This window comes from Leptosomus discolor, chromosome 1 (assembly GCF_034619465.1).
Source record: "Leptosomus discolor isolate bLepDis1 chromosome 1, bLepDis1.hap2, whole genome shotgun sequence".
Lineage (NCBI taxonomy): Eukaryota > Metazoa > Chordata > Aves > Leptosomiformes > Leptosomidae > Leptosomus > Leptosomus discolor.
The window spans coordinates 14,838,273-14,864,632 of NC_141391.1; the positions used below are offsets into that span (position 1 = coordinate 14,838,273).

Genomic DNA, 26,360 nt, shown 5'->3' on the forward strand with positions numbered 1-26,360 from the left:
CCGATATTGTTAAGAATCTGGGGGGCCAAATCACGATAGTGGCGTGTCCTTGACTAAAGAAGCAATGTTAAGTATGCATGGTGCTATTGATGACCAGTTCCTGCCTGAAGGAAAACACTGACTTTTTGCATTTGTAGTGTTAAAAGTACTAAATCTCTTTTCTTATGTTTGCTGGTTTAATGTTTGCTATCAAGGAAAGACAACGTCTAGCTTTTCCAATTTTCCCATATTTGTTATTTTTAATGCCAGAATTGAACTAGAGGGTATACAGAAATATAGTGCTGTATTTTAACTGGCATACATCAAAAATAGCTCAACTGGTCTTACTCATGTTGTTGATACTTGATAAAATTTCTTTTTGACCTAGGTCTGAAACCTAACTAATGCAGCCCAAAAGGGATTTGCTTGACAAAAATGGTTTGTTACAAGAAGGATGAATTAAAATGGAATCTGCGTCTCTTCTTTAAGCATTATCCACATACTACACTGCTTGTCTGTTAGGTCCCTCTACCATGACTTGTTTAACTTGAGGATAAAAGCCTATTACTCTTTATCAGCTGATAAGAGTTAATTCTTTAGCTGTTTAGGCCGAAGACACTGTTTTGGTACTGGATCTTCGTGTCGGGTGGTATTATTCAGGCACTTCTGACAAGTATTGCCTTGTACTTTTGGCACTGGAAAATTAAAACATGAAAAATAATTTATTTATGAGGTTAAGAACTTAAATATGTTTATATTCCAAGAGCATGTGACTCATACTATGAATTACTAATTTGCAAGATGTCATTGTTAAAGACATCTATTTAAGGAAGAAAATACCTTCTTAGGAAGGTATTTGAAGCTGAGAAATAGATTATTTCAGTGCATGTGATACTCAAACATTTCAACAGAAATAATTATCTTTTTGTCCCTCCTTAATTCCTATCCTACTCTTTTCTATTTCTTTTTCTAAACTTGCCACATACCAGAGACAGAGTTCCTGCTGCCATCTTTCTTTTGTTTCCCTCCAGGCTCTCCTAAAAACTAGCATATTAAAGTGCAAAACGGAAAAGGAAACCAAAAAGGAGTGGGGGGAAAAGGCATGAGGATAAAATGTGTAACGTTAACTTCTTGAACTTGCATTTAGCTGTTTTAAGTAGGTGTTCTAGTTTTCAGGAAGAAAACTGAACCCCATGAAGCTTGTACAGTAATCTTGGAAGATCTGTTTGTTAATGACAAAATCTGGTTTTAAACAATCATGAGAGTAAATTAATATTGCTTATATTTCATTTTGTCTTTTAGGCAGATACACAGATTGACAGAGAACATCAAAACTTTTATGAAGCATCATTAGAATATGTTTTTAAAATTCAAGAAGTACAAGAGAAAAAGAAATTTGAATTTGTAGAACCTGTAAGTTTTATTTTCTTTAGAGTGCATGCATTTACAGCTGAAAATTTAATTTAAAATATCTATTTTTTGCTCCTTTTTTAAATTGTGATTGCAGGTTGTTTGTATATAGACAGACATTAAGTTCTTGGCTTGGGCACTTTCCATGTTTAATAAAGGATTGTGTAAGAGTATCGTATCTACTGTGAAGTGAAATGTCTGATGACTTGGAGTGTGCATAACATTTTAATGGGACAACATGTAATGTTGTGTCTGTGCAACACATAATGGATGTTTCCTAGTACCATGGTTTCAAGGCTGAAATTCTTGAGACAGCTTTTGGATTTAGATATTCCATATAGGCAATGTACACATATGTTTTTCCAAGTTATATATGAAATAAAGTGAAAAATCAGGTTTTCTGTAGGATGGGTAAGTTTATATTTTTGTTAGTGGAGTCAGTTGTCTTTAGTTTACTTTGCACATAAAATAAGACATATGTTGACAAACTGTAAAAGTGGAAGATAAAGTTGCATTTCAAAGTCCGTATTTAGATCAGGGATCTTCTCCTGGACTGTGTTCCCACACACACCCCCCATCCGTCTTTCCCCCCCGACTATCTTCTGTGTCAGTCAGTGCCAAAAGCTGCTTCATATGATGTGCTAGCATATTTCTGTGGCATATTAGTAGTATTACTACTGCCTATATCATACAGGACTAGCTTGCCAATTGCCTGAGTTAGTCAGTACCTGTAGCCGTTGACAGAGAACTTCCAGTGTCATCTGTCCCTTCCCATTAAGCATATTGAGCATAGCAGAGCATCAGTTATGAAAGAGGAACATGACAAGTATAACTTTTTCTCTCTCTCCACACCATCTTCCAGCATCCTCATAACTCACTGAAGCAGCACTCTTGACTATGGAACAGGTTGAATTACATCTTGAACATCCAATGTCACCAAGAGCTTCTCAGATGCCTCCTTTCCATGAGATGAGAACGTATTGTATAGTGAATGTTTGACATTGATGCAAACTAATGAACCTGGATTCAGCAGGCAGTGCTTACAGAAATCCTATCTTTATGGCATGCAGCTGCCAAATCTTAGAGACTAAAACTTTGCTTGGATTCCTAAATAAGAACATTTTTCTGCCTGTCACACATTAATCCAGAGTGTCTCTCTCTGTCTACTTCTGCAAAACTCTTACATCCTGGAAAAATCTAGCAATCTTGACCTAACTCTGACCTTGGTGTAGGATACTTTATGCTCCTTTAAAGTGATAGAAACTTTCTGTATTGAGAAGACTTTGTACATTGGGAAATATTATTGTGCAATTGCATATTGTTAAAATAGAGCATCTTTCATCCTATGTGCCAGCCAAAGAGGAAAAATAAATTCAATTTTATATATTTTAGCTGGGGATACTAAGCTCTATCCTTTTGACCACGAGCTGTCCCCATGCTATGTCAGCCATCATAGCAGCAGCTATGAATTACCAAAATGAAAGAGCAATTTATCAATTTATCAATGCTGATACTGAGAAAGGAAGCAGGGGAGGTTACTGGTAAACTCAGTCTTGTGGACCTGGGTATTTTTGTCACCATGTGTGCACTTCCAGTAGGTAAAATTTACTTTTGAGTGGATCAGTTACCATCCCATGTCAAATCAGTAGGCGTTTTAGCCGAGTGTGCTGTTTGTTGAACACAGGTCGCTACTTGATGTTCCAGAGGAAGGTATGGGAAATACTTTAGTGACTGGGTAATAATAGCCTTTTCAGGCAGTGTCTTCTGGCTCCAGGTGTGATTTTTTTTTAATAATCAATCTGAATATGAATGGAGCTTAAATTAGAAGATCAGTTTTAGAATTCTGAACCTTCAAAATTCTTAATTTTTTGTTTCTAGTCTGTTGCATACAACATGCTGGGATACTAAAACCTGTAAGGCAAAGTATGCCAAATAAATTATAATACACATCAGCAATACCATGAGACAAAGAAATAAAAATGTCTTCAAAATAGGCTTTCTAAAAGTGCGTTGTTTATGTAAGTGATGTTGGAAGTATGAGCATGTGCTCATAGATGCAAGTAGATAAGGACAAAGCCTAACACTTCAAAATCGTGTACCAAAAGAATTGGCATATTATTAATTTTCCTCTGTGTGCTCTAAAGATGTTCAGATGCTAGAAGATGCCTGCTGGTGTGTCTATATAGACATTCCTCCTCAGGAGCTCTGCTGGTTGTGGGGCATTCTAGTGCATGTGCTGCTTATGTCTCCGATTTATCATCTCAGTGTCACATCTCCATACAATTCTCAATCTGACATGTTACTAATAGACTCTTTGAAGGAGAGCTTAACAAAATAAAAGAAAGGCTGTTAGTACAGTGAAAGAGGAAATTGTGATGGTGATGTGGAAGAAGGATAAGTTCATGACATGGGAATAGAACTTGAAAACCAAACGATCTGCTGAAGCTCCTTCCAAGATCTTCAGTTTGTCTATGCTAAAAGATAAGGATGGTCTGGGAACGAGAGTGGGAGAAGTAGCCTAGCAAAAATTGCCAGGTGGGTTACACCTAGGACAGTAAGACAGTGGAAGTTGGTAAGAGTGGAGTAAGTTTCTTCCTGGAGGAGAGTGGGGAGAGATTTTAAGGTACAAAATGCTAATGACTCATACTCTGAATAGAGGATTATAGTATTTAGAGTAAACTTTTGCAGCTGCTCCTCAGACCCTGGATTTCTCTACTGTTCTCTGCATCTTGTTTCAAGTTGCTAATGTGTACTGGTGTGAGTAAGTGACAGTGCCTATTTGTGATTGTCCTAGATCTTGACTTTTTCTGAAGGGAAAAAAAAACCCTAAAGCTTTTCATACAGATCATGAATTTAAACTTTTTCTCAAGGACAAATTAGTGTTAAAATATACTTTACAGCAAGTTAAACAACAAAGCAAAGTAAGTGACAAAGCTAGTCCAAACCAACGCCACTTTCTAAGGGTATGACACTTGTTAAGAGAAATACAAACACCTTCCTAGAGCTCCACTTTGTCCCTCAGTGATGCCAGGACTTCCTTGGCCTGTAGAGTTCATAAGCAGTAAAATATCTGAAATGTTTAGGGGTGGTCCACTAAATGTCACAAAAGCTCAGAAGTGTTTATATAAAGAAAAGAAAAGGAAAAAAACAAACCAGAACAAAACAAAAACCAACCCAAAAAACCCTGCCTGTAATTGCATGCAGTTCCATGAGACTTCACTGTGGACATTAAACTTCATTTCCCCTTTCTTGGATTTTCTATATTATTAACTACATTCACTTTAATCTGATGAATAAGTGCTATCTAGTTATAAATAAAATGAAACCAGGGAGACAGGGACTTCTGGCTGATGTGCAGCAGGCCAAAGGTTAAATTCCTTCCCTATCCGAAACCTAAGTACAGTCTTCTTCCTGTGAGAATGAAACGACCAGGCAGTCTTGAGGTCACCAGCTCTACATAAAAATAAATAAAGTCTCAAGAAGTAGTTGGATTTTGTTTCAGGTTCTGTGTTGAAATCCTCGCGGCACTGGGGTGGTGAACAGCAGTGTTGTATGACGGAGTTCAGGCCTCACTCTTTATTGATGTGACTAGATTAGATACTTGGAATGAGATAACTCTAAGACGCTTGTTGAAATGTAAAATCATTGATATGAGCGTATCAGGCATTGTATGTGATGTTTGATGAAACAAATAACCTCTTTACCTGTGAAGACCACCTCAAAATAGATTCTGAAAATCTTTTTTGAAGGAAAAAAGGGCTGGTTTTCTTTTCTTTATTATTTAATGCAATATCTTTAAACTTGTGAAAATGCCTTTAGCAGCAGAGCCACTTCTAACACCAGCAACAAGGAAACCCCACTGTGAGCATAAGCCTAGAGCAAAAGTCCTTGGCTTTTAGATCTCTTCCTTGCAATGCTATGGCTGTACCTGTCCTGATGGAAGACGCCTTAAAAGCATAGGCCCATTGGGTACAGGATGCTTCCTGATCCCTGTTCTTCCACCACTAGTGAAACATACCTAGAAGCAAAAACCATCCTCAGTGTCACTTGTTTCAACACAGAACTTGAATAAGCTGGTCTAGGACTTGCAGAAAATAAGCATATTTTTACTTTTCTTTTATTCCCGTTTTTCTAAGTGCTTGGAGAGTATTTCACCAAGAGAACCTCAAGGCCAGATCCTCTACAATGCACAACTAGGAGAATACCTGAGGTGTACTTTAACTAAAGTGTATTCCAATTTTTCTCAGGTTTTTTTTTTTTTTGCTGCTATTATTTTTGCTTTCTGATAAATTCAGCTTTGCTGCCATCTTGTGTTAAATATTTTCTTCCTCAGTATTTCTCCATTTACTCTGTAAAGTGTTTTGTATGGTGTAAAATGGTTTTCTGGAAGTATTGAAGCTGAAATTTAAACAGTTTATATTACATTCTCCTAAAATGCCCTTTAAACTGACCTTTAAAATTCAGGCATGAGATGACATACTGAAACTTTCTCCCACTAGTTCTTTTATTGTAATTTTGTTGTGCTCTAACATTCTGGTCTGGCTGTAGTTTAGATGAGTGCTCATATTACTCCCGTGGTGCTCCTTTAGTTGAAAGGGTTTAGCAGCAGGCTCCTACTTAAGGTTAAGTTAATCCACATCCTTTTCACTGAACGAAGTCAGAAAAAGCACAGGAATAGTTATGCTGCTGTATCTGAAGGAGCTGTAGTTGGAGACGCTCATGAGTAACTAGATCTAGAATGTGGGCACGGGCATTGCGCAGCTGGAGCCAGAACAGAGCCTTAGTTATAATTTACTTATTTTATACTTTATTCATTAAAAAAGGAAGATTAGTTTTCTTTCTTTTATTTTCTTATATGTAATTCTTTCTAGAATTACATTGTAAACCTGAAAATTATAGCAATCTTTCTGTCTGTCTGTATAATTGGAGCTTTTTAGGATAAATTGTTGTATTTGGACCTTCCTCAGAACCACTTGAATAAGCAGTAAGAGATTTTCAGGGCCAGGTCTTTAGCTGATACAATGATTTCAGCTGGACAGATGATCACATAAAGCTGAGACAATTTACACAAGCTGTGGAGCCTTTCACTTGACTGTGTTGCCTTTGTTGTTTGTTTGGTGGTGGGATACAGTTCAGGAATGGGTGTGAACACATTGTAGAGGCCCCACAAAAAGTGGCTTTTATGCCCAAGGATATTCTCAGTTCTCCAGGCTCTGTGACTGAGTTACTGGGCAGCCATGGGCTTTCACCACCTTTGCCTGAGGCCAGGGTTTCATCTGATCCTGCAATACCAGTAAAAACCAAGGGTGAAGTTGTTCTCCCAGCCATGCTTTCATGCTTCTATTTGTGCCAGCACTGATGGCCTGTTAACCTTGAACTGCTTTCACTTACTAAGGAAGCAGAACAGCAGGCTTCCCAAGGCAGGGATGGTCACTGAAGGTCTCAGTGATGCCAGAGCTGGCACAAGGACATGTGGGATGCATGACAAAGCTGAGTGGGGAGAGAAAGGAGGAACGGGAAGGGGAGAGCAAGGCTTTGGGCTGGTAACAGCACGTCATCATGTTAGCTCCTCTGCCCAGAGTGCTGTGTCCTTAATCTTATCTGTCAAGCTGTGGAAGTTTGCTCATTAAAGGGTGTGGAATGTCTTGCAACGCTGGAATGGATGGTGCTCTAAAATTGCAAAATATTATTTTAGTATTCCCCTGAAATATATGTGTTACCTTAGTACAGCAGTCTCTTTGTGAGCGATAGGAAGGAGGGAGGCAGAACAATTTAACCACATTTCTTCAAGTAGGGCTGAGTGTAAATTTGAAGAAAATATAAACACAGTAAAAGCTACATTTTTGAGCTGTTTCACTTACAGTAATCTATGGTACAGGTAACACAAAGAAAAGTGCATTAAATATGAATGATGGCAGTTTTGTTGCCTGAGCCTAGGCTACTTCAATAGTCGATGGAGAGAGATAAATGTTTCCATTGGATCATTCATCCCAACCTGAGAGAGAAGTCTGAAAAAATAAAAAGAATTATGCGCTTGAATACCTGTGGTTTTTTACTGAGTTAGGAGGCAGCCTGGACAGCCCATTACTTAGCCTGGATTATTAGCTTTTCAGTGGCTGTAACATACTAAGATAAATCTGTCCTGTTGTTACAGCTTTTGTTATTGTATATCCAAATTAATCTCTCTGTTTTTTTTCTTTAATTGTTTTTTTGTTAGCTATATTAACTATACAAAGAAAACAGTCCATAATAAAAAGTTAAATGCTTGTTATTTAATAGCAGGTAAGACAACTTATAGCAATATCAAAACATTTTTAAAACTTAGAATAAGTTAGAAGGCTTTTTAAACTAGTAGGTGGTAGGAATCCATTGATTCACAGCTAAAATCTTGTTGCACTTTTTTCTACTACCTAAACATTATTTTAAAGCAAACTTTAAAAAGAACTTTCACCTGGATACGTACAGATGTCAACTGTTCTGTTGGAGTCAATCACAGACATACCAGATAGAGTTTCCATTTTGTTCAAAGCAGGAAGAAATAGTCTGGATTTCTTCTGTTGTATTAAGCTGTCCAAAACACACTTTCAAGAGTCTCATTTGTGGAAAATAGGTCATAGCCCAAGCAATTACTATGAAGAATGAGAAAAAATATTTTGAAGAAAAAAATCCTTGAAGTCTGAAAGTATGAACTTGGAAAAATCACACCATCAAAGACTCCGGGTGAAATACTGGATAAAATGACAAGGACAGTGAATAAAATTATTATGAAAATGACAACTTCATGATGCAAAAGCCTGTTTACCGCCTCTCTTTCTTAAGGTCTGACCATGGATTCCTTGGTCAGCAAAGGTTTGCTATTGTGAGTAATGAAAGCTTAGAGTGTTCCAGGAGCTAAGACAGAACGTTTTCGCCGATGGTTTGCTGTATTTTGCTTCTGAAAACTAGCAGGAAATCAACTGTCCTTAGTTTTTGCTTTCTTATATTCACTTGAATAGAAAAAGTGTGTAGCAGTTGCTAAGAACTATTTTTAATTGTCTCAGGCAATACCTATTCCTTATAATGTTATCTTTGTGTTATATAGCATTAAGAGCTCACGTTAAAAATATATCATGCTTCTCAATTTTACCTTTTCAGCTCTTGGCCTTTCTTCAAGGATTATTTACATTTTACCATGAAGGATATGAACTGGCTCAGGAGTTTGCACCATACAAGCAGCAACTACAGTTCAATTTGCAGAACGTAAGAATGATTTGTATTTACAGCGTTTTGCTTGCTTATTTAATTTCAAGACATTAAAGTAGACTCATAGCACTTTATTGGAACTCTAAGTCTTACAATGTTTTAGAAAGCTGAAATCAAATCAATATATGAATAGGTAAAAGTTATTTTTGGTAAGGTTAATGTAATTGAGATTCTTGTCAATAAATAGCTTTGGAAAAATCAATCTTTGGATAGTTAATTTGTGTTTTCCAGGTCAAAATTTTGGGAGCGAGAAACAGAAAAGCACAACAGCAGCCAAGTTTTGATTAGAAAACAGAGTAGTCTGGATAGGTTTAAATATGTGTAAATGCTTTCTTGAGAGTAGAACCTGTCTTATGGAGTAAGTGTGTGTCCCCAAGATGCTCCAGCTGGTATAGAGTGGTGCAGTTTGTTTAAGATCACAGATTGCCACAAAAAGCTTGTCCTGCTGTCTGCTAGCTTCCCACTGTGTAAAAAGCATACTTGGGAAGCCATTCTCTGGTTGTTCTGTGGAGCATCAAAGAACTGATGGGGCCTTCCTCCACAGTGAGCATCTCCCACGAGTGTTACATTCCACCAGAAGAAAGATCTGTTATTTGTGTAGGGAGACAGTCTCGGCTGAGCAAATGGATCTTTCACTGTAGATTGGTCTAAATTTGGTAGGAAGAGCCATACAAGGTTAACTGCGCACAAAAATTCCATAGCTTTCAGTAATAATAAAAATGTTTAATCAACACACTTTTCCACTCATCATAATTGCTGTATACAAGTATATATTTATTTCACTGTGTAATTCAGATGTCACACTTCCAAGGACATACAAATAAGTAGATACAAAACATTTTTACGCCTGATTTGCATTGGAACCATTATCATTTGCTTTTTAAAGCGAAAAGTGAAGTTCAATGTGTTAATATTGGGCCAGCCCTATGTTTTTCATTACAAGTAACATCAAAGTACAGAATAAATTAAAAAAAAAAAAAAAAAGTGAAGGAATTCTGTTGTTCTATCATTTACTCCAAATGCTGTGACTTTGGGGTGACTCTGTTTCTTTTCTATTTCATTCTTTCAAGAAAAGATACTCACTCAACAGAAGTTTTTGTAGCTCTACTAGAGTCAAAGAAGCTACAACAGTTTAGAAGATCTGACATCAGCTTTTGTGGATAGTGCCTTGGCCACTGAACGTAGGAAATATGAAACAGGTTTGGGAGTACAAGAGCACCTTACTGTGCTCAGCTGATATTCCCTGTGGGTTACTGGAGAAGAAAATGGTGACATTTTGCCTGTAGCATCTTGCTATTAGAGACACATATGTTGGCTCAAAGTTGGAAGATGGTATTGCCTTAGCACTGTTAATGTAGATCTGCATTCTGAGGAGTCCTGCACTTAAACATGTGCAGCACACCTCCGTAGCCCCCTCCCCTTTTATCTCTGTTGTCCATATGTAGGTATAGATCCCATTTAAAACACTGCCTGGGGAAATAAGGCAAAACTTCCTAGGTGATTAACCTTTTCCTTTTGGATCAAAATACAAATGTTTTCTGTCTGTAGACACCTCAACCCCTTGTCCTTTCAAATTACGTATTTGCTACTTTTGGTTTGCTACAAAGACTCTTTCAGATAAAGGCACAAGGGGTCAGTGTTGTTGCACAGCACAGTTTCAGTGGAAGGCTGAAAAACGTGCTTCAGTCCAGAGATTTATTCACTTTAATATGGCAAGTTCCATGAGCCCACAGCACAGACCAAAACTGGCTTTGTAAGTCAGAATATGTTAGTATCTTCTATGTGCATATCTGTAGAAACAGAATTATTAAAAGATTTTTTCAATTTCAATGTTAATTAAGAGATAGTTAAACTTAATCTCTTCTTAAATATTACATGACTACAACTTTAAGTTGTAAATAGGCTACAGAGGTAGAGGGAGATATACAGTTAGGCAGAAGGAACAGTGTATTATGATATTATTTTTTATTATATTTATACATCAGAGAAACATACACAAGAAGATATAATGAGATACAGTACATTATTCACTGCTGTTACACGGAAGTTTGAATTCTGGCTCCAAATCTAGATCTACAGCTTTCTCTTCTGGGCTTTTTCTGGGCTATCTGCTGACTTGTCCCTCAGAGCATCACCCAACCTCAGATTGAAGTGAAATAATTTATGGAGGAAAAGACAAACTGAGGACAGCGTTAAGGGAAAATTGCATTCAGCCTGTCTGTTGTAGCTGTCAAAAGTACTTCTCTCCATTGCATCGTGTGTTAAGGTCTTGGAGAATAATTGATCTGAACTGCTGTTTCTTTTCTTAAAATTGTCCTACAGGTTAGAACAGGAGCAGCAACAGCTGTAGGAGTAGCAGAATAGTGGCAGACCAACAGCTCTTAACAGGTCACCATGTCTTAACATGACCTGTTGTCACTTTGACTGTTTCAGCTGGCCAGTGGTGTACTTTGTATGTCCATTTGGCTTTGTTTTCCATAATTTTATTTGAAGTCCTGGCTACTTAAAAGTAGTAATTAAAAACTTAATAGACAAACAGAAATAAGCTCTCAAAATGGGGACATTCCTCCCTTCAACAGCATGTCCCTCCTCAGGGTCTCAAAATGACCTCTGTTAAGTTTGGTCTGAACCCTAAAGATATAATCTGAAAAATTCAGAGAATTTTACCTCCCTCTCTAATAATAATGTTTGTCTTCAATAAGAAGATTTAACATGTGTATTGTTGTACAACTGTGCAGCTCCATGAATGGCCTGCAAAAAGGGGAAAATATTCACCAATGTATAAAGTCCTGAGAGTATCTTTCTGACTAGTCAGGGTTAGAGTCCATAAAATGACTTTGCAGAAACATTACAAAACTCTTGATTCTTTTCTATTACCTGTAGGAACAAAGTGCTCAACATCTGGTAAATTAGGAACCTATCAAACCTCTGGCTCCTCATAATAATTCTCCTCTACTATGCTGTGCTAGGTGTGTGTGGGGAAACCCTGGCCTCACTGAATTCAATAGCAAAAACAGGTCCCTTTACGTGCATATAGATATTAGCAAATATGAATAACCCATCTTTGTACCTAGTTGATTTTTTGGCAAGATGCCTGGTTACACACGTGATATTTAGGACAGACACAGTACTTCCATGCTTTTGGCACAGTTCTGCCACTTGTGACCTGTTCCTTACCTAGCATATTTATATTTATTTATACTTAACTGTCAAAAAATGTTCATGACAGTGCTGGTAACCTGACCATCCTGACATGTGGCATTACTGAAGATATGGATACACAGTACATTTGTCTCTTCTACGTGTGGAGAGACCACAGCTGTCTAGAGACATTAGCCTGGCATTAAGCCAAACTAGTGTTTTCTGTGCTGTACTTCAAGTGATTCAGTGTGATTTACTACTTCAGGTTTGGGGCTATGCTGTCAGCAGCTTCTAGTTTAGTCTGACTTCTGTCTGCATATCCTAGAGTATACGGAGATAAGGCCTTCATCTGTCTGCAAAATACTGTGTAAGCATACCTAAAGATATGAAATTACCTCCTTTCTGAGGTTAGTGACCTGCAGAAAAAGGAATGTTACTATTCTCAACTAAGTTTCTTTTGGACTTGTATGCTTAAGTTGAATTCTTCATTACTATGTTATTCCTAGGCTTCTAAAGTGATGAAGAGTAGTATTCTTTATTGGGTGGGGGGGGTTTCCCCCCTTTTATGTCTCAGGCAAATGCTTCTGTTTGTCTCCAGTACAGTCTCCTTGGCATTATTAATAATCATTTCTTCATTGCATGAGATAATATAGGGGTTTGTTTTTTTTTCCTCTTTTGGGTGTTAGACTCGGAATAACTTTGAAAGCACTAGGCAGGAAGTGGAGAGACTCATGCAGAGAATGAAATCAGCCAACCAGGATTACAGACCCCCAAGTCAGTGGACAATGGAAGGCTATCTCTACGTGCAGGAGAAACGTGAGTAAAACAGTTGTACCTTTTAATTTGATTAGAAAGGCACAGCAACAAATACAAGGCCAAGAAAATTATTTAGTTAGCAGAACAACACAACAGCTCTGTCTTTGAAGGCCTGCAGACTTCTGCTATGGTTGCTTTCCAAACGATTGAGAGGTTTAAAAGAAAAATAAGCATTTGACTTTTCAAAAAGCACTCAGACTAGCTATCGTTAGATGGAATGGTGATCAAAACACTTGTAAGCAACTCAACTCCAGCCCCCTGGTTCCTTATGGGTAGGTCCCTGCTGTTGGCCACCCCAGTGGCTGACTGGTAGCAAACTGCTCTGTCTGGCTGCCCTACAGCTTGTGGCAGAACCTGCAAGCTCCCAGCACTCTGCTTTGGCTCTTCCTGCCAAACTGCTCTCTTCTGTACCTTCTCTGCCTCAACAGGGCCCATAGTTCACCCAGAAGGAGCAACTTCCACCTTGTACCTGGGTTCTCCACTGACCCAGTCACCTTAAAAGTAAATGAGCATGCACATAATGGAAAACAAAGATGTAAGAAGAAGAAAAGTCATCTGAATACAGTCTGTCAGCTTCAAAATAGCTGCAAATCTATACATGTGTTTTATTCATTTCATGAGACATGAGAATGAAGTGATGAACTAAATGAAGGAATAGAACTAAAGCTGTCATACGTGTCTGAAACTGCTTGGAAGAGCCTATCAAAACATCATGTTATGAATGAAAACAGAACCAGGAAATACATGAAAAGTCAAATGAAAGAATTCAAAACTATACGTTACCTGAAGCATCATCTGCTACTATTTTACACTCTAACCAGTATAGAAAACCAAGCCAAAGTATCTGTGTTAGACAGGATCATGCAAAACGCTCAGTAAAATAGTTTTCATTGTATGGGATACCCAGATTTATACATTTATTGATTCATTTTTTCTATTTGCTGTGGAATCAGCCTGACACTAAAAAAGTATGTAACGGTGTTTTGATATACTGTGTACATGCTTGTGCAATTTGACATTCATGCAAAAATTATTAAATACAACTGTGCACCTGATTTCTCAATCTAAAAATAAGTAGAAGGCATCCAGATATAGAATCCCCGTGTTAGACTTGGTCCCACTTGACCTCAGTTTTGAGGGTATCTTCTTCACTGCTCCCCATTTAGATGATAACTGAAGAGACTACATGGAATTATAGATAATTGATTTTCCAAACAACATAATGAAATTAATCTTTATTCCATGTGTGAGCTAAAAGAAAGAAACCTCAATCCTTATCATAGTTAACCTCAGCCACTTTTACCCTCAGTAACCTGAAAGTTTTAAGAACACCCTCTATGTTTTAATTGAGTAATAATGATAAAAGAAACCTGTGTTAAGTGGAAATTACACTGAGCCCTCCTAATGGGGGAGGGAGAAGAGGAGTGAAGCATTGGGCACATGCTGTGCTTCATTAAATAGTGAGAGGCCAACTTGACATCCTCTTACTGAAAAGAAATTTGTTCATTAGTTTATTCTGGAGTAAGAGTAGCAGAGTCTGTAATCTCGGTGTCAGTGGGGAAGGTACTGGTTGTATATTTCCTTGTCATGCAGGTTTACTTTCCCGCAACCATCATCCCACAGTCTCTTATCAAGTTATGGGCAACTGGGTTAAATGTTTGCTATTCTTGAGAGTAAATCCTATATATATTTATTACTGTTATGGATCGTAGTCAATTTTTTTTTTTGAAAAAAATGACCGTAGGCCATAAATTGGTTTCACTCAGGCAGACTGTCATGAGTAACAGACTTAAAGTTGCAATGCAGGTGTCTGGCTAGAATTTTTTAATGAAAAACAAGTGACTTCTAAACTCCTCTGAAACTGCTTTGAGAGTGCTTATCCTTCTTATATATACTAAAAGAATTAATGAAATGCCATCAGAGGAAAAATTGATGTAGAATAATTATAAATTTTGTTTTGCTAAGCGAAAATAAGTTAAAATATAGGAACGGAACAGCTAACTTATGAGGGTGGGTAACCAGTTGACTTTTCAATTCATGACATTACTTTCCTGCAAAATGCAGGCAATGTGAGAACTTTCTCTGACTTGGCATAACAGACCATGTAAATTCCCATGTCTCCATTTCTGGATTGCCAGACACCCGGCTTATATGACTGATACAATCTCTGGTATATCCACTACCTTTGTGGAAGTCTACATTTAGAAGGCAAAACCATTGTAACTGTAGCAAAACTACTACATTTGTTTTCAACACCTTCCATTTTTATTTAGCTGTTTAAATTTAAAAACAAAACAAAACAAAACAAGCACAAAACCTTTAAAATACTTTTTTTTTTCTAACTCAAAGCTCTTGCATTTTAAAAAGAATTAAAAGTTTCAGATACGCTGTACTTTGAAAAAATCAATATCATATAACTCCCATTGAAATGAATTGGAAAATCACATGTGGATTGAAAGTATTGTCCAGTCCTTTCCTATTCTGAATTGACACGGTAGTTACAATACTGCAGTGTGTGTGTGTGTGTGTGTGTGTTTTGCTTTGGCACCTTCATTTGTGATGGCTCTGCAGAGAGGAGCTGTGTTTGAATGCAAGGCTCTGGAGCATAATGTTGTCCAAGAGGAAAGAAATCCTTTTCCTTCTTGGTACCTCTTCACACAGCCATTGTGTTTAGTCTCAGCAGCTGACTGCTCAGAAGCTGTGTCAATGCTAGTAAAACAAATGGGGCTCTACTCTGCTACTGCAGAGATAAGCTTGCACAGACTATCCCACCCTCCATGCTTAATTTCCTATCCTCAAAAATCAAGAAGTTTTTTCCAAGTTACAACTTTGTGTTACCTGGTCTCTGTGAACGCTGACAACACTGTTTATTAACCAGTGCAGTTATAGTCATTATGTTCTGGCCCAAGAGGGAGCAGTCACACTCTGTAGTGCACCAGTCCTCCAGATGCATCTGTAAGAATCCAGGAGCTTCTCTGCACTACAGTAAACAGACTTTTTTCCTGAAAATTGTGGGAGATCTTAGCTGTATGTCTAGGATGCAAAGAGAATTATGAAAATGGTGGGAGGATTTACTTCATGTTCTCACAACAAAGAACACATTATAAATACCTGTATCTAAGCTAGGTTACTGAATGAAGTTTAAAATACCATTGAGCTTAAGATCAAGAGAGTTTGTGTTTAGATTCACTAAAGGTTCACAGCAACGCCCGAGCAAAGGTCTGGGTTGAAGGCATATATCCACTTACTTGTGGATCGCTGTAGATTTCATGTACGGCCGTCTAAATCAAAGACTAGTGAATCCCTTATACATTATACTTTGGTATTGTGAGCATGTCAGTTTGTGGACACAATCAGTTGTGTACCACTGTTATAGCCCCCTCTTCCCCAGCAGGACACCTTCCAAGGCATAAAAGACCAATATTTCTTGCTGAAGGCACCACCTATGCCACCCAGTGGTTTATCCCTCATCTCTAAACCACCATTGTTTTACAGTGCGGTGTTCCTTTCTTTCCTTTCCTTTCATGTGATGAAATCACCCATCAGCGTTCAACTACATAAGTTTGAGCCAATGCCGTTTTACCCACTCCCATAAGGTAACATAGAAGAATAGCCTTCCTATGATACTCCCCAAAAGCATGTGTTAACTTTGACAAGAACTCTGAAAGTAAAGGGAAAGGCACTCTTGACTTCATGACTTCATCCAGTTTTCTGGATCTAATACCAGACTTCAAGGTTTCCCTCAGAGAAAGGATATAATACTGAATCCTTGTGCTTCACTGGGGTTGATAAAATCTTCAACTGTATTTCCTAGGCAGAAAAATCCTCAGGAGCTTGCCTGTCTCCTGCCTGTTTACCCTAGTAAAATGCTGTTACCCATCCAGTTGCCAAAGAAAATCAGTCTGCTGGAACTTTGTTGGGCAACCGTATCAAGCTGCAATATTTGAAGATTATATCTGAATAGCATGTTCAAATTAAATAATTAGGGGAATTTTTGTTTTTTGTAAACTACATGTGGATGCCGTTATGTTTCATTTCTCTACTCTGTCATAAACTCCAACTAAATAGTGACAAAGTGCCAAAATTATTGTTTTTAATACTCTCTGTCTTTCATCTAGGACCTCTAGGATTTACATGGGTAAAGCATTACTGCACTTACGATAAAGGAACAAAAACATTTACAATGAGTATAGCTGAAACAAAATCTGGTGGAAAAGTGGTGAGTTGCGCATACAGGAACGCATACATGAACTGTATATTCCATCTTTTACATTAAGCATTCAGAAACTGTTAAAAGAAAGGAATGTGGTGAACAAAGTGTAAGGTTCTTTTCATATATGAAGCAGTGCATGTCTTGTATAGCATAGATAAATTAAATAAATAACTATTTCTTTTAAAATGTATATAAACCACATATTAAAAAACTTCTCTAATGTGGTGATTCCAAATGCACAGGAAATCAATAATATTTCCACAGAATCATAGAATGGATGAGGTTTGGAAGGGAGCTCTGGAGATCATCTAGTTTAATCTCAATACAGGGTCCACCAGAACAGGTTAGCGAGGCCTGAGTCTAGTCAGGTTTTAGAAATCTTCAAGGATGGAGACCCCACAACCTCTTTGGGCAACCTTTTTTGGCATATGACCACCACAGAAAAGCTTTTTCTTAAGTTCAAATGGAATTACCTGTATTTCAGTTAGTGCCCATTGCCTCTTGCCCTTTTACTGGGCATCAGTGAGAAGAATCTGACTCAGTCTTCTTTACTCCTTCCCATCAGATACTTTTAGATAAATCACTGATATGATCCACCTTTTCAAGGCTGAACAGTCCCAGCTCTCTCAGCTTTTCCTCATATGACAGATGCTCCAAGTCGTTAAGTCACTTCAGTAGCCATTAGCTGGACTTGCTGTAATACATCCCTGTCTCCCTTGTTCTGGGGAGCCCAACACTGGACACAGCACTCCAGATGTGTCTTACCAGTGCTGAATAAGGGTGAGGCTGACCTACCTTGACCTGCTGGCAATGCTCTGTCTGTTGCAGCCCAGGAGGCTGTTGGCCTTCTTTGCTGCAAGGGCACATTGCTGGCTCATGGACAACTTGTTGCCCACCAGGACCTGCAGGTCTTTTTCTGCCAAGCTGCTTTCCATCCCGTCAGCCCCAGCCTGTCCTGGTGCCTGGGATTATTCATATTCATGCTAAAAAGTGCTGGCCCCTATATTGACCCCTTGGGCATACCGCTAGTGACTGGCTGCAGCAGAACTTCTGCTGTGACCTCAGCAGTCCAGCCAGTTTTCAGTCCACCTTGTGATCTATTTATTTAGACTGTACTTCACCAGTTTGTCTATGACGATGTAGTAGGAAACATCCTACTGTAGTAGGATGTAGTGTCGAAAGCCTGGCTAAAGTTGAGATAAACAATATTCTTTGTTCTTTTGTCATCCACTGACAGACCATCCATCACATTGTAGAGGGCTATCAAGTTGATCTTGCATGATTTTCTATTCATTAAGTCCATGCTGACTACTCCAGTCACCTTACTGTCCTTAAATATGTTTGGAAATGCTTTCCAGGATTATTCACTTCATCATCTTCCCAGGGATCAAGGTCATGCAGATTGGCCTGTAGTTCCCCATAGGATGAGAGGAAATGGCTTCAAGTTGCACCAGGGGAGGTTTAGATTGGACAGTAGGAAAAATTTCTTCACCAAAAGGGTTGCCAAACGTTGGAACAGGCTGTCCGGGGAAGTGGTGGAGTCACCACTCTGGAAGTCTTTAAAAGATGTGTAGTTGTGGTGCTTAGGGACATGGTTTAGTGGTGGACTTGGCAGTGTTAGGTCTATGGTGGGACTCAATGAGCTTAAAGGTCTTTTCCAACATAAATGATTCTATTATTCTATATCCTTTTCCCTGCTCCTCCTGAAGTCTGGAGTGACATTTGCTTTCTTCCGTTCCTCAGAAACTCACCTGATTGCATCAGCCTTTCTAGCATTAGAGTGTGGCCTCACAATGATGGCAGCCAGAAGTGGGACTTAGTCAGCTTTATTCTTTAGAAATCTTGTTATCTGCATGGGATAGTCGACAGAATTATATATTTGTTCTAACATGTAACATATGATCATGTTATATATGCAGATGTTTGTGAAGTTGAATTTTAGGGTGTTTTATGAAATACAATGCTTAAATAACAAATATGTAACAGAAAGCTATTAACTGTAGTCTTACTTTATGGACAGAGAAATTATTGCCTATGTTCCTAACTAATTTTAATCCCTATCTTAATACATGTTCTTTGGAGTGTTCATACATTTAAGATGTGAAGCCAAGGTATATCAGCATACTGCCTGTGCTAATTTTGTTTTGTTTTGTTTTATAGAATGGTCTTGTCACAAGCTCACCAGAAATATTCAAGCTAAAATCTTGCATCAGGAGAAAGACAGATTCAATTGACAAACGTTTCTGTTTCGATATTGAAGTATTTGAGAGGTTTGAATTTTTTTCATTGTGTTAACAAATTGAAAATAATTAAAAATAGAAGCACTTGCAACCAATTTATAATACTTCCTCCTGTAACAGGAACACATATTTCTCAGAATGCTTGTATCCAGACAAACTAGGCTTTCCAGACTTAGTATTTGTTTATTCAAACCTGTTTTTCTAACAAAATTCTCTACACTGCATATGTGTTGTCTTAACTACGTTACGGATTCTTACAGAATCTGTAGCACAACTGACTACCTGACTATCCTCTTTTAGGAACAGATCATTAATATTTTTATAAATACTTATTAATAAGCATATTCTGTGCCAGTTTCTGTTTCTTTCAGAAATTTATGATAGCACATAATTTTTCTTTTTTGAAAATCACTTCTACAATTATTGTTTTTTCACATATTCCTGGATAATATAATTATAGAAGGTAGATGAAAACAGCTTTTCTGTATTTGAAATATATGTAAACAGTTCATTGTAAAAGTATTCTTTTCAAGCTGGGGAATAAAGAGGAATAGTGAATTAATTTTTCCCTTAAAATACAATGCATTGACTGACTTTTGTCTCTTAAGAAATTTTTTATGACTATTGCTATCATTTTAAATTCCCTTCAGAACTGCTGTATTTATGTGATAATTTTGAGGCTACTCTGGTACTTTCAAATATAAGACATTATTTTTTTAAAATAGATTTATGAGTGAGTTCAGGTTCAAGACATAGAAATTTGATATGAACAAATGTTGGGACTAATTGATCTCTCGGAAGCTTCTAAGCTTGAATTGACAGCTTGAGTTTGAAATTGGTAGTTGTTCCTAAGTAGAATTGCATTTATATACACACATCTGTGGCAGTACCATTGTAATGTATTCACGAGTGTTGTCCCTTCTCTCTCCCTTACTCTACTAGAATGTCCACAGTTCAGCAGAACTGCACAGAACAATTAGTTCCGTCTGCAGTCCAAGTTCTCATCAATGACATGGTTATAGGCACTTTTTACATGTTATTTATTCCTTTTGGACATTTTCATTGGTTACAAATGTGCGTGGCCTACAAGTTAAAGGCATTTTGGAAACTTGGACAGAAGATTGAAAGGGGAGTAGAATACAAAGTTACTTGGTCATTATTGTAAGGATCTAACTTTCACAGGCTGATAGCAAGTTCACTTTTCCAAACGATTTGGTATTCAGCAGGAAAACAGCGATTTTTTGTACAACCCAGCAGAGGAGACAAATAGACTATGAAATGCCTAGAAATATTTGGTGGGTGCTCATATACAAGGGGAACATTAATCTCTTCTGGATATCGTGTTGGTAAAACTCTTGCCCCAGGAAAGAGAAAATGCACTAGCTGTTACTGATAACAGTAATGACCAAGAATGTGAGTGAGTTAATATAAATATAAACACAGTTCTGGAATACTGAGGATTCAAAAAGAAAAGACTGTGATAATGATTGTATTTGAACTAATTTTGAATTCAAGACTTAATATTGTTTACATTTAAATTTAAATTTAAAATTTGTGTTGGACATCACCTGCAAAATACAGAAAAATTTTAAAGGTAATTGACATTAGTAAAATTTCCTTAGTGACATGAGGGTATGACTTTTCATCGTGAAAGAGCTCTTCTTAAAAATGTGCAGCCACACCAGTTTTCAAAATATTGTTGCAAGATTTTATGGGTAACTTACGTCTCCAAACACCTTATTCCACAGAGCTAATTCAATCCTTGCATTGTTACATGCAACATTGTATGAAACATTATATGAAATATTGTTTTATTAAAACATTGGAAAACCATGCAGATCTCATTTCATGAAAGAACTCTGTTAACTTAGAGAAACCCTTGTCAACAACTAATGGAGGAACATACACTGTGATTCATGTAAAATTTGCTTACATGTTTTTCACACCTACATTCAGCTCAGACTTCATGTAAAAACTATTCTAGAGGTTACATCATTCAAAATTTATTGGAGTTGCTTTGGGCTTCCTTTTTTTTTTTTTATGTGAGAAAAATTATACTTGGGGATTATAGCATTAGATGTGTGAGTGTTAAAACATGGTATACAATGACTGTAAACTTGTCCAACAGATTAAATTAGAAACACAGAGCTAAAAGCGGATATCTCTAAAGTCAGAAATTTCTCTTCTTTCTGTACATGCTTACCAAGGGACTATAAGTATAAATGCAGTTTTCCAACTGAAATATTAAGCAATAGTCACAATAGAAAGAAAGAAAAAAACCCAGTTTCTATTTCTAAAATGTTTTTGAGAAAAATTCCTAGGTAAGAATCTCTGCATAGGTAGCGTGACGGAATATTAAAATGGAAATAAACTTAAACTTTAAGAAAATAGAAAAGCTATTACACGTCTTAATCTAATTAACTATCTTTTTACACTTATGATAGTAGATAGCAAATAAGCTACTCAGCTTGGCACTTTTATGTATGAGGGCAGGGCTTACTCCTCCTTGAGTGGTTTGATGTATGTGTGTCAACACACATTTTGATGTTTTATATTTTCCAGTTGTTTTCTTGCATGCTTTTTAAATACAATGTGACAATGTAGGTCTTTTGGAAGAGGTGGGAAAGATTGGTGGGGTTTAGGTTATTTATTTTTTTGGTGGAAGATGAATACCTAATAAAAACTATAGTGTCCTTTATTTGTGAACCTACCATAGAAAAATCAGAGTTTCAGACAGTCTGCTCAAAGTTTTATTACAGTGGTGTAGCAGTAGGACTTTTTAAAATGGACTGTCTCATGGGCATTCTGTGTTGGCAAATCAATGAGTTAATTTAAAAGCATTTCTTAAAGAACTCATTTGTCTTTGATTACAAATAGAGACTAGTTCTTTGTATTTATATGTCTGTTAATATAATTATTCCAGGAAAAAGATCAAAATTGGTTCCCTTATGCCTTCACTGGTTCCCATTACTTTTTCCATACAATGTTAAAGCTTCATCAACAGAAAGGATATGCCCCTTTTTAACTTCTGTATAGCAGTTAGAGCGCAGCTAGCAGAAAGAACTGGTTTTATGAATCCTCTTAAATAAAAAATTCCTGCACCATGACAGCACTCAGCTCAATTGGCTTTTCATCTCCAGACTTGAGATGTTATCTCAAAGCACTCTTTTTAGGCAACCATTTTAGGGCACATTTCTTTTGACTGACTTTGACTGTTTATTTTGGGATATGATGACTTTTAGATTGAAAGTACCTAATTCTCTTCATTTGCTATGAAAGGAACGTAGATAACCAGCTCAGGCACAGACATGTTTACTCAAACTGAGCTGATAGATCTTGCCCTTAAGTTTTCCACCCTAAGCATCTCCCCACTGAAAAATGGGTTGTATGGGGGTCCTGTTTGCAGATATAACTCATCTTGCAATATGGAGGTGCTTAATACCTATTAGAGGGTTATAACATTTAGGACAAGGCATCTAAAATTACGTGCTGCAGTACTGAACATTTAAAAAGCAGACCTGTTTTTAAATCTAGCTCAAAGTTATTGAGGTGTGTCAGAAGCTATTAACTTTCTTTAACTTCTCTCTGTCTTTTATGTGTTTACTTCATGTCAATATGCATTTGGATTCTGACTTTGGATACTATTCGAGAAAAAGAAATTAGTAACTTCAATGTGTGTGTATGTTTTTGACAGACCTGGAATCATCACACTGCAAGCTTTTTCAGAATCCAACCGAAAACTTTGGCTCGAAGCTATGGATGGAAAGGAACCAGTAAGGATATTTTTTCATTTTCTTTTCTTTCTACAGCTTTGTGGCATACATATTAAAGAAAGAAGCTAGTATGCATTTCGGGTACTCTGTTACAGTACAGGCAAATACAGTTCTGTTCTTTGTGAGACCCTATCACAAGTACACAGTGAAGATGGGTACAAAGTAGAAATGCAGAGCTGTTAGTGAATTTAAGCCTTTATTTACATATTATTATTTTATGTTAGGATATTTAATGTTTAGGTAATATGATAACATGTTGTCTAATAGGATTCATGATTCAGATAACATTTGTGAAGCAGTAGTTTCTGCACTGGTAAGGACAAACCATTTTCTGGCAGTGTCATGGAATAAACAGTTAGGACCATCCTGAAAGGCACTGCAGAGACTGTAAAAATGTGTTGAAAGTTACTATGAGACAGGCTTGTCTGAGATTTCTTCCCACGATTAATCTGCTATTAAAATAGTCATGGAATGAGGGTGATGCCAGACCTGTATCCAAGGGGAAAAAAATCTTTATCAGTTTTATGAGATAGATGAGTGTTTTTACAATCTGCTTGCTTGACTGAAACAGTACAGAAATTAGAACAGCAGTTGTATTGAACTTTAACCCATTTGGAGTCTGCAAATCTGACTTCTAACAGATTTTAGGTGCCTATCCTAGTACAGGACTGTTAACCTGGGTGAGTGCTCTGGGGGTAAACATCAAGAGAAGGTGAAAGGCAAGATTGGCTTTTCCCTAGCAGCCAGCTAGTACAGAGCATGTTGCAACTACCAACAAACATATTAATCAAGAATTTAAAGCACAAATATTGACCTGTTGCTTTTTTTTTTTACAGATTTACACACTGCCAGCCATTATTAGCAAGAAGGAAGAAAGTAAGCTCTTTATTTATGTAGAGTTACCAAATACTGCTAAATTTCTGTAATGTCCTGGTTTCTAGATATGTTTTCTTTCTATTGCTATGAAATAACAGTGTGTTGGATTACATGATAGGGTTACACAAAAGCACATCCTAAGCTATGTAAACTGTGAGAAAGACGTAACTTTTATATTACTATCAAATATAAATTGGAAGAAAATTTGATTGATTCCAAAGCTACAATGTATTTAACAAATCTGTAAAATGTTTCTATCAGCAGTGTGTACACCTAAATGTAAATACATACCAGTGTGTTGAAATAATATCCGTATATAGAATTATAGAATCTTTTAGGTTGGAAAAGACCTTTAAGATCATCGATTCCCATGGTAAACCTAGCACTGCCCAGTCCACTGCTGAACCACGTCCATAAGTGCCACATCTAAATGTCTTTTAAACTCCTCATGAGATGGCAACTCAGCCACTTCCCTGGGCAGCCTGTTCCAATGCTTGACAACCCTTTTGGTGAAGAAATTTTTCCTAATGTACAATCTAAACCTCCCCTGGTGTAACTTGAGGCCATTTCTTCTTGTGCTGTCGCTTGTTACTTGAGAGAAGAGACCAACCCCCACCTCACTGCAATCTCCTTTCAGGTAGTTGTAGAGAGCGATCAGGTCTCCCCTCAGCCTCTTCTCCAGGCTAAACGACCCCAGTTCCCTCAGCCGCTCCTCACCAGACCTATTCTCCAGACCCTTCACCAGCTTCGTTGCCCTTCCCTGGACACGCTCCAGCACCTCAATGTCCTTCTTGTAGTGAGGGGCCCAAAACTGCACACAGGGTTCGAGGTGCGGCCTCACCAGTACAGAGTACAATCACTTCTTTACTCCTGCTGGCCACACTATTGCTGATACAGGCCAGGATGCTGTTGGCCGCCTTGGCCACCTGAGCACACTGCCAGCTCATGTTCAGCCGGCTGTCAACCAACACCCCCAGGTCCTTTTCTGCCGGGCAGCTTTCCAGCCACTCATCCCCAAGCCTGTAGCACTGCATGGGGTTGTTGTGACCCAAGTGCAGGACCTGGCACCTGACCTGATTGAATCTCATACAGCTCACCTCATCCCATCGCATCTCTTTGGTTTTAGGTGTATATGCACTTATTACACATACACTGAGTAATAAAATTAGTATTTAAAGATACTAGGAGATTTTTGTGTATAATTATATTAACATATTAATACATATATGTTATTAACATAATATTATATTGATACAAATACATAAAAATAATTTAAATATGTCTGTGGATCTATGTGTCTCAGAGAGAGAGATGTGTCAGATATGGACATACATCTTTATAGGAGGTGTATTTGAGACTCTGGAAATCCAAAATTTAAGCCACTATGTCTGTTTTTCATATGATGGTGTTTATTTTAATGGTGACAAATATGCTGCTTTAACATCTTATTTATTTAGCCAGTCAGAGAAGCGGGCATTGAAGATACAAAAATTAATGAGAAATCTATTCACTTGAAATAAGATCACTAATTAAAATCAATGACAAAGATTGTTTTCCACTATTACCATTTTATGAGCAGTTATGTGCATGTGCAAGGAACAAAGAATGTTGTATTAAAACCAACAAATATATTCTGTTCATAATGTAGGTCCTGAACTCTTAAAAGCATTTTCCTCAGCAGAGGGAAGGGAGTACAGTCATCTCCTTGTAAAGCAATAGGCTCTCATCTGTATGTATAGAGGGGCTACTGGTTTCTGAGAAAGACAGTAGAATATTGTGTTTCTAATGATACACTAATGATTAGAAAGTTGGATTTTGAGTGCTAAGGATATATCTACAAGAATACTATTACTGAATAAGTATCATAATCTCATGGATAAATGTGTATCCGTCCTCCATAACTAACATGAATTTAGCTAAACTCAGAGATTTTCTGTATTAACAAGTTAGAAAAGAATTACCTGTTTTTCTTCTTTTTATAGTGTTCTTAAATGAAGCAGGTTTCAACTTTGTGCGGAAATGTATTCATGCTGTAGAAACAAGAGGTGTGTATTAAATCACAAATTATGAATTAGATTATTATGAGTGTTTTTTCTCAATTATTACTTTGATTAATTCTACATGTTTTACAGCTGTGCTTTGGAGTGTGTCCATCATTTAGTCTGTACTCTTCACATTTTATCTGTGTGCTTTACACTTATCACTGTTACCACAGGTTTCAAAAACAGTTCTTAACGTATCAGTTAAGTAGATTTTTTAAACATTTTCTGTAGTTTCATGTTGTTTATACAGCTTAATACACAGTTGCACACATCTTTAGTCTTTAATTTGTGTGCACTGAATTGTGCTTTCTCGTGGTAAAACTAGGGAGCCTCAGCTGCCAGCTTTGGTTTCTGGTGTGAAACCCGAAGACCAAAAATTGGCATGAATACTATCTGCTGGAACATCTTTTTTGCAGACCATAACTCCTATCATTTTATTCACTTATTTTGCATGTTTTATCCATTTTTTTAAATATTTAGAAACTCATTTTTGGTAGTGGGAATGTACAAAAAGAAAATAATAATCACTCTACTGATGAGGTGATATCTTGCAACTGACAGCAAGTTTTTAATTATCCCCTTCCAAATTAAGTGGTATGGCTGTATTGTCTTCCTTAAAAAGAGGTAA

General features: G+C 37.3%; 1 protein-coding gene across 1 annotated transcript in view; it reads left to right on the top strand.

The window, feature by feature from the left end:
- Positions 1-26,360, top strand: part of ARHGAP42 (Rho GTPase activating protein 42) — a 166,795-nt gene that overhangs the window by 110,898 nt on the left and 29,537 nt on the right. Inside the window, exons 6-13 of the mRNA XM_086481749.1 lie at positions 1,282-1,392; positions 8,524-8,628; positions 12,459-12,588; positions 16,707-16,807; positions 18,962-19,071; positions 22,736-22,814; positions 23,651-23,690; positions 25,673-25,735. Coding sequence (XP_086337875.1) covers positions 1,282-1,392; positions 8,524-8,628; positions 12,459-12,588; positions 16,707-16,807; positions 18,962-19,071; positions 22,736-22,814; positions 23,651-23,690; positions 25,673-25,735 — 739 coding nt within the window. The remainder of the gene's footprint in view (positions 1-1,281; positions 1,393-8,523; positions 8,629-12,458; positions 12,589-16,706; positions 16,808-18,961; positions 19,072-22,735; positions 22,815-23,650; positions 23,691-25,672; positions 25,736-26,360) is intronic.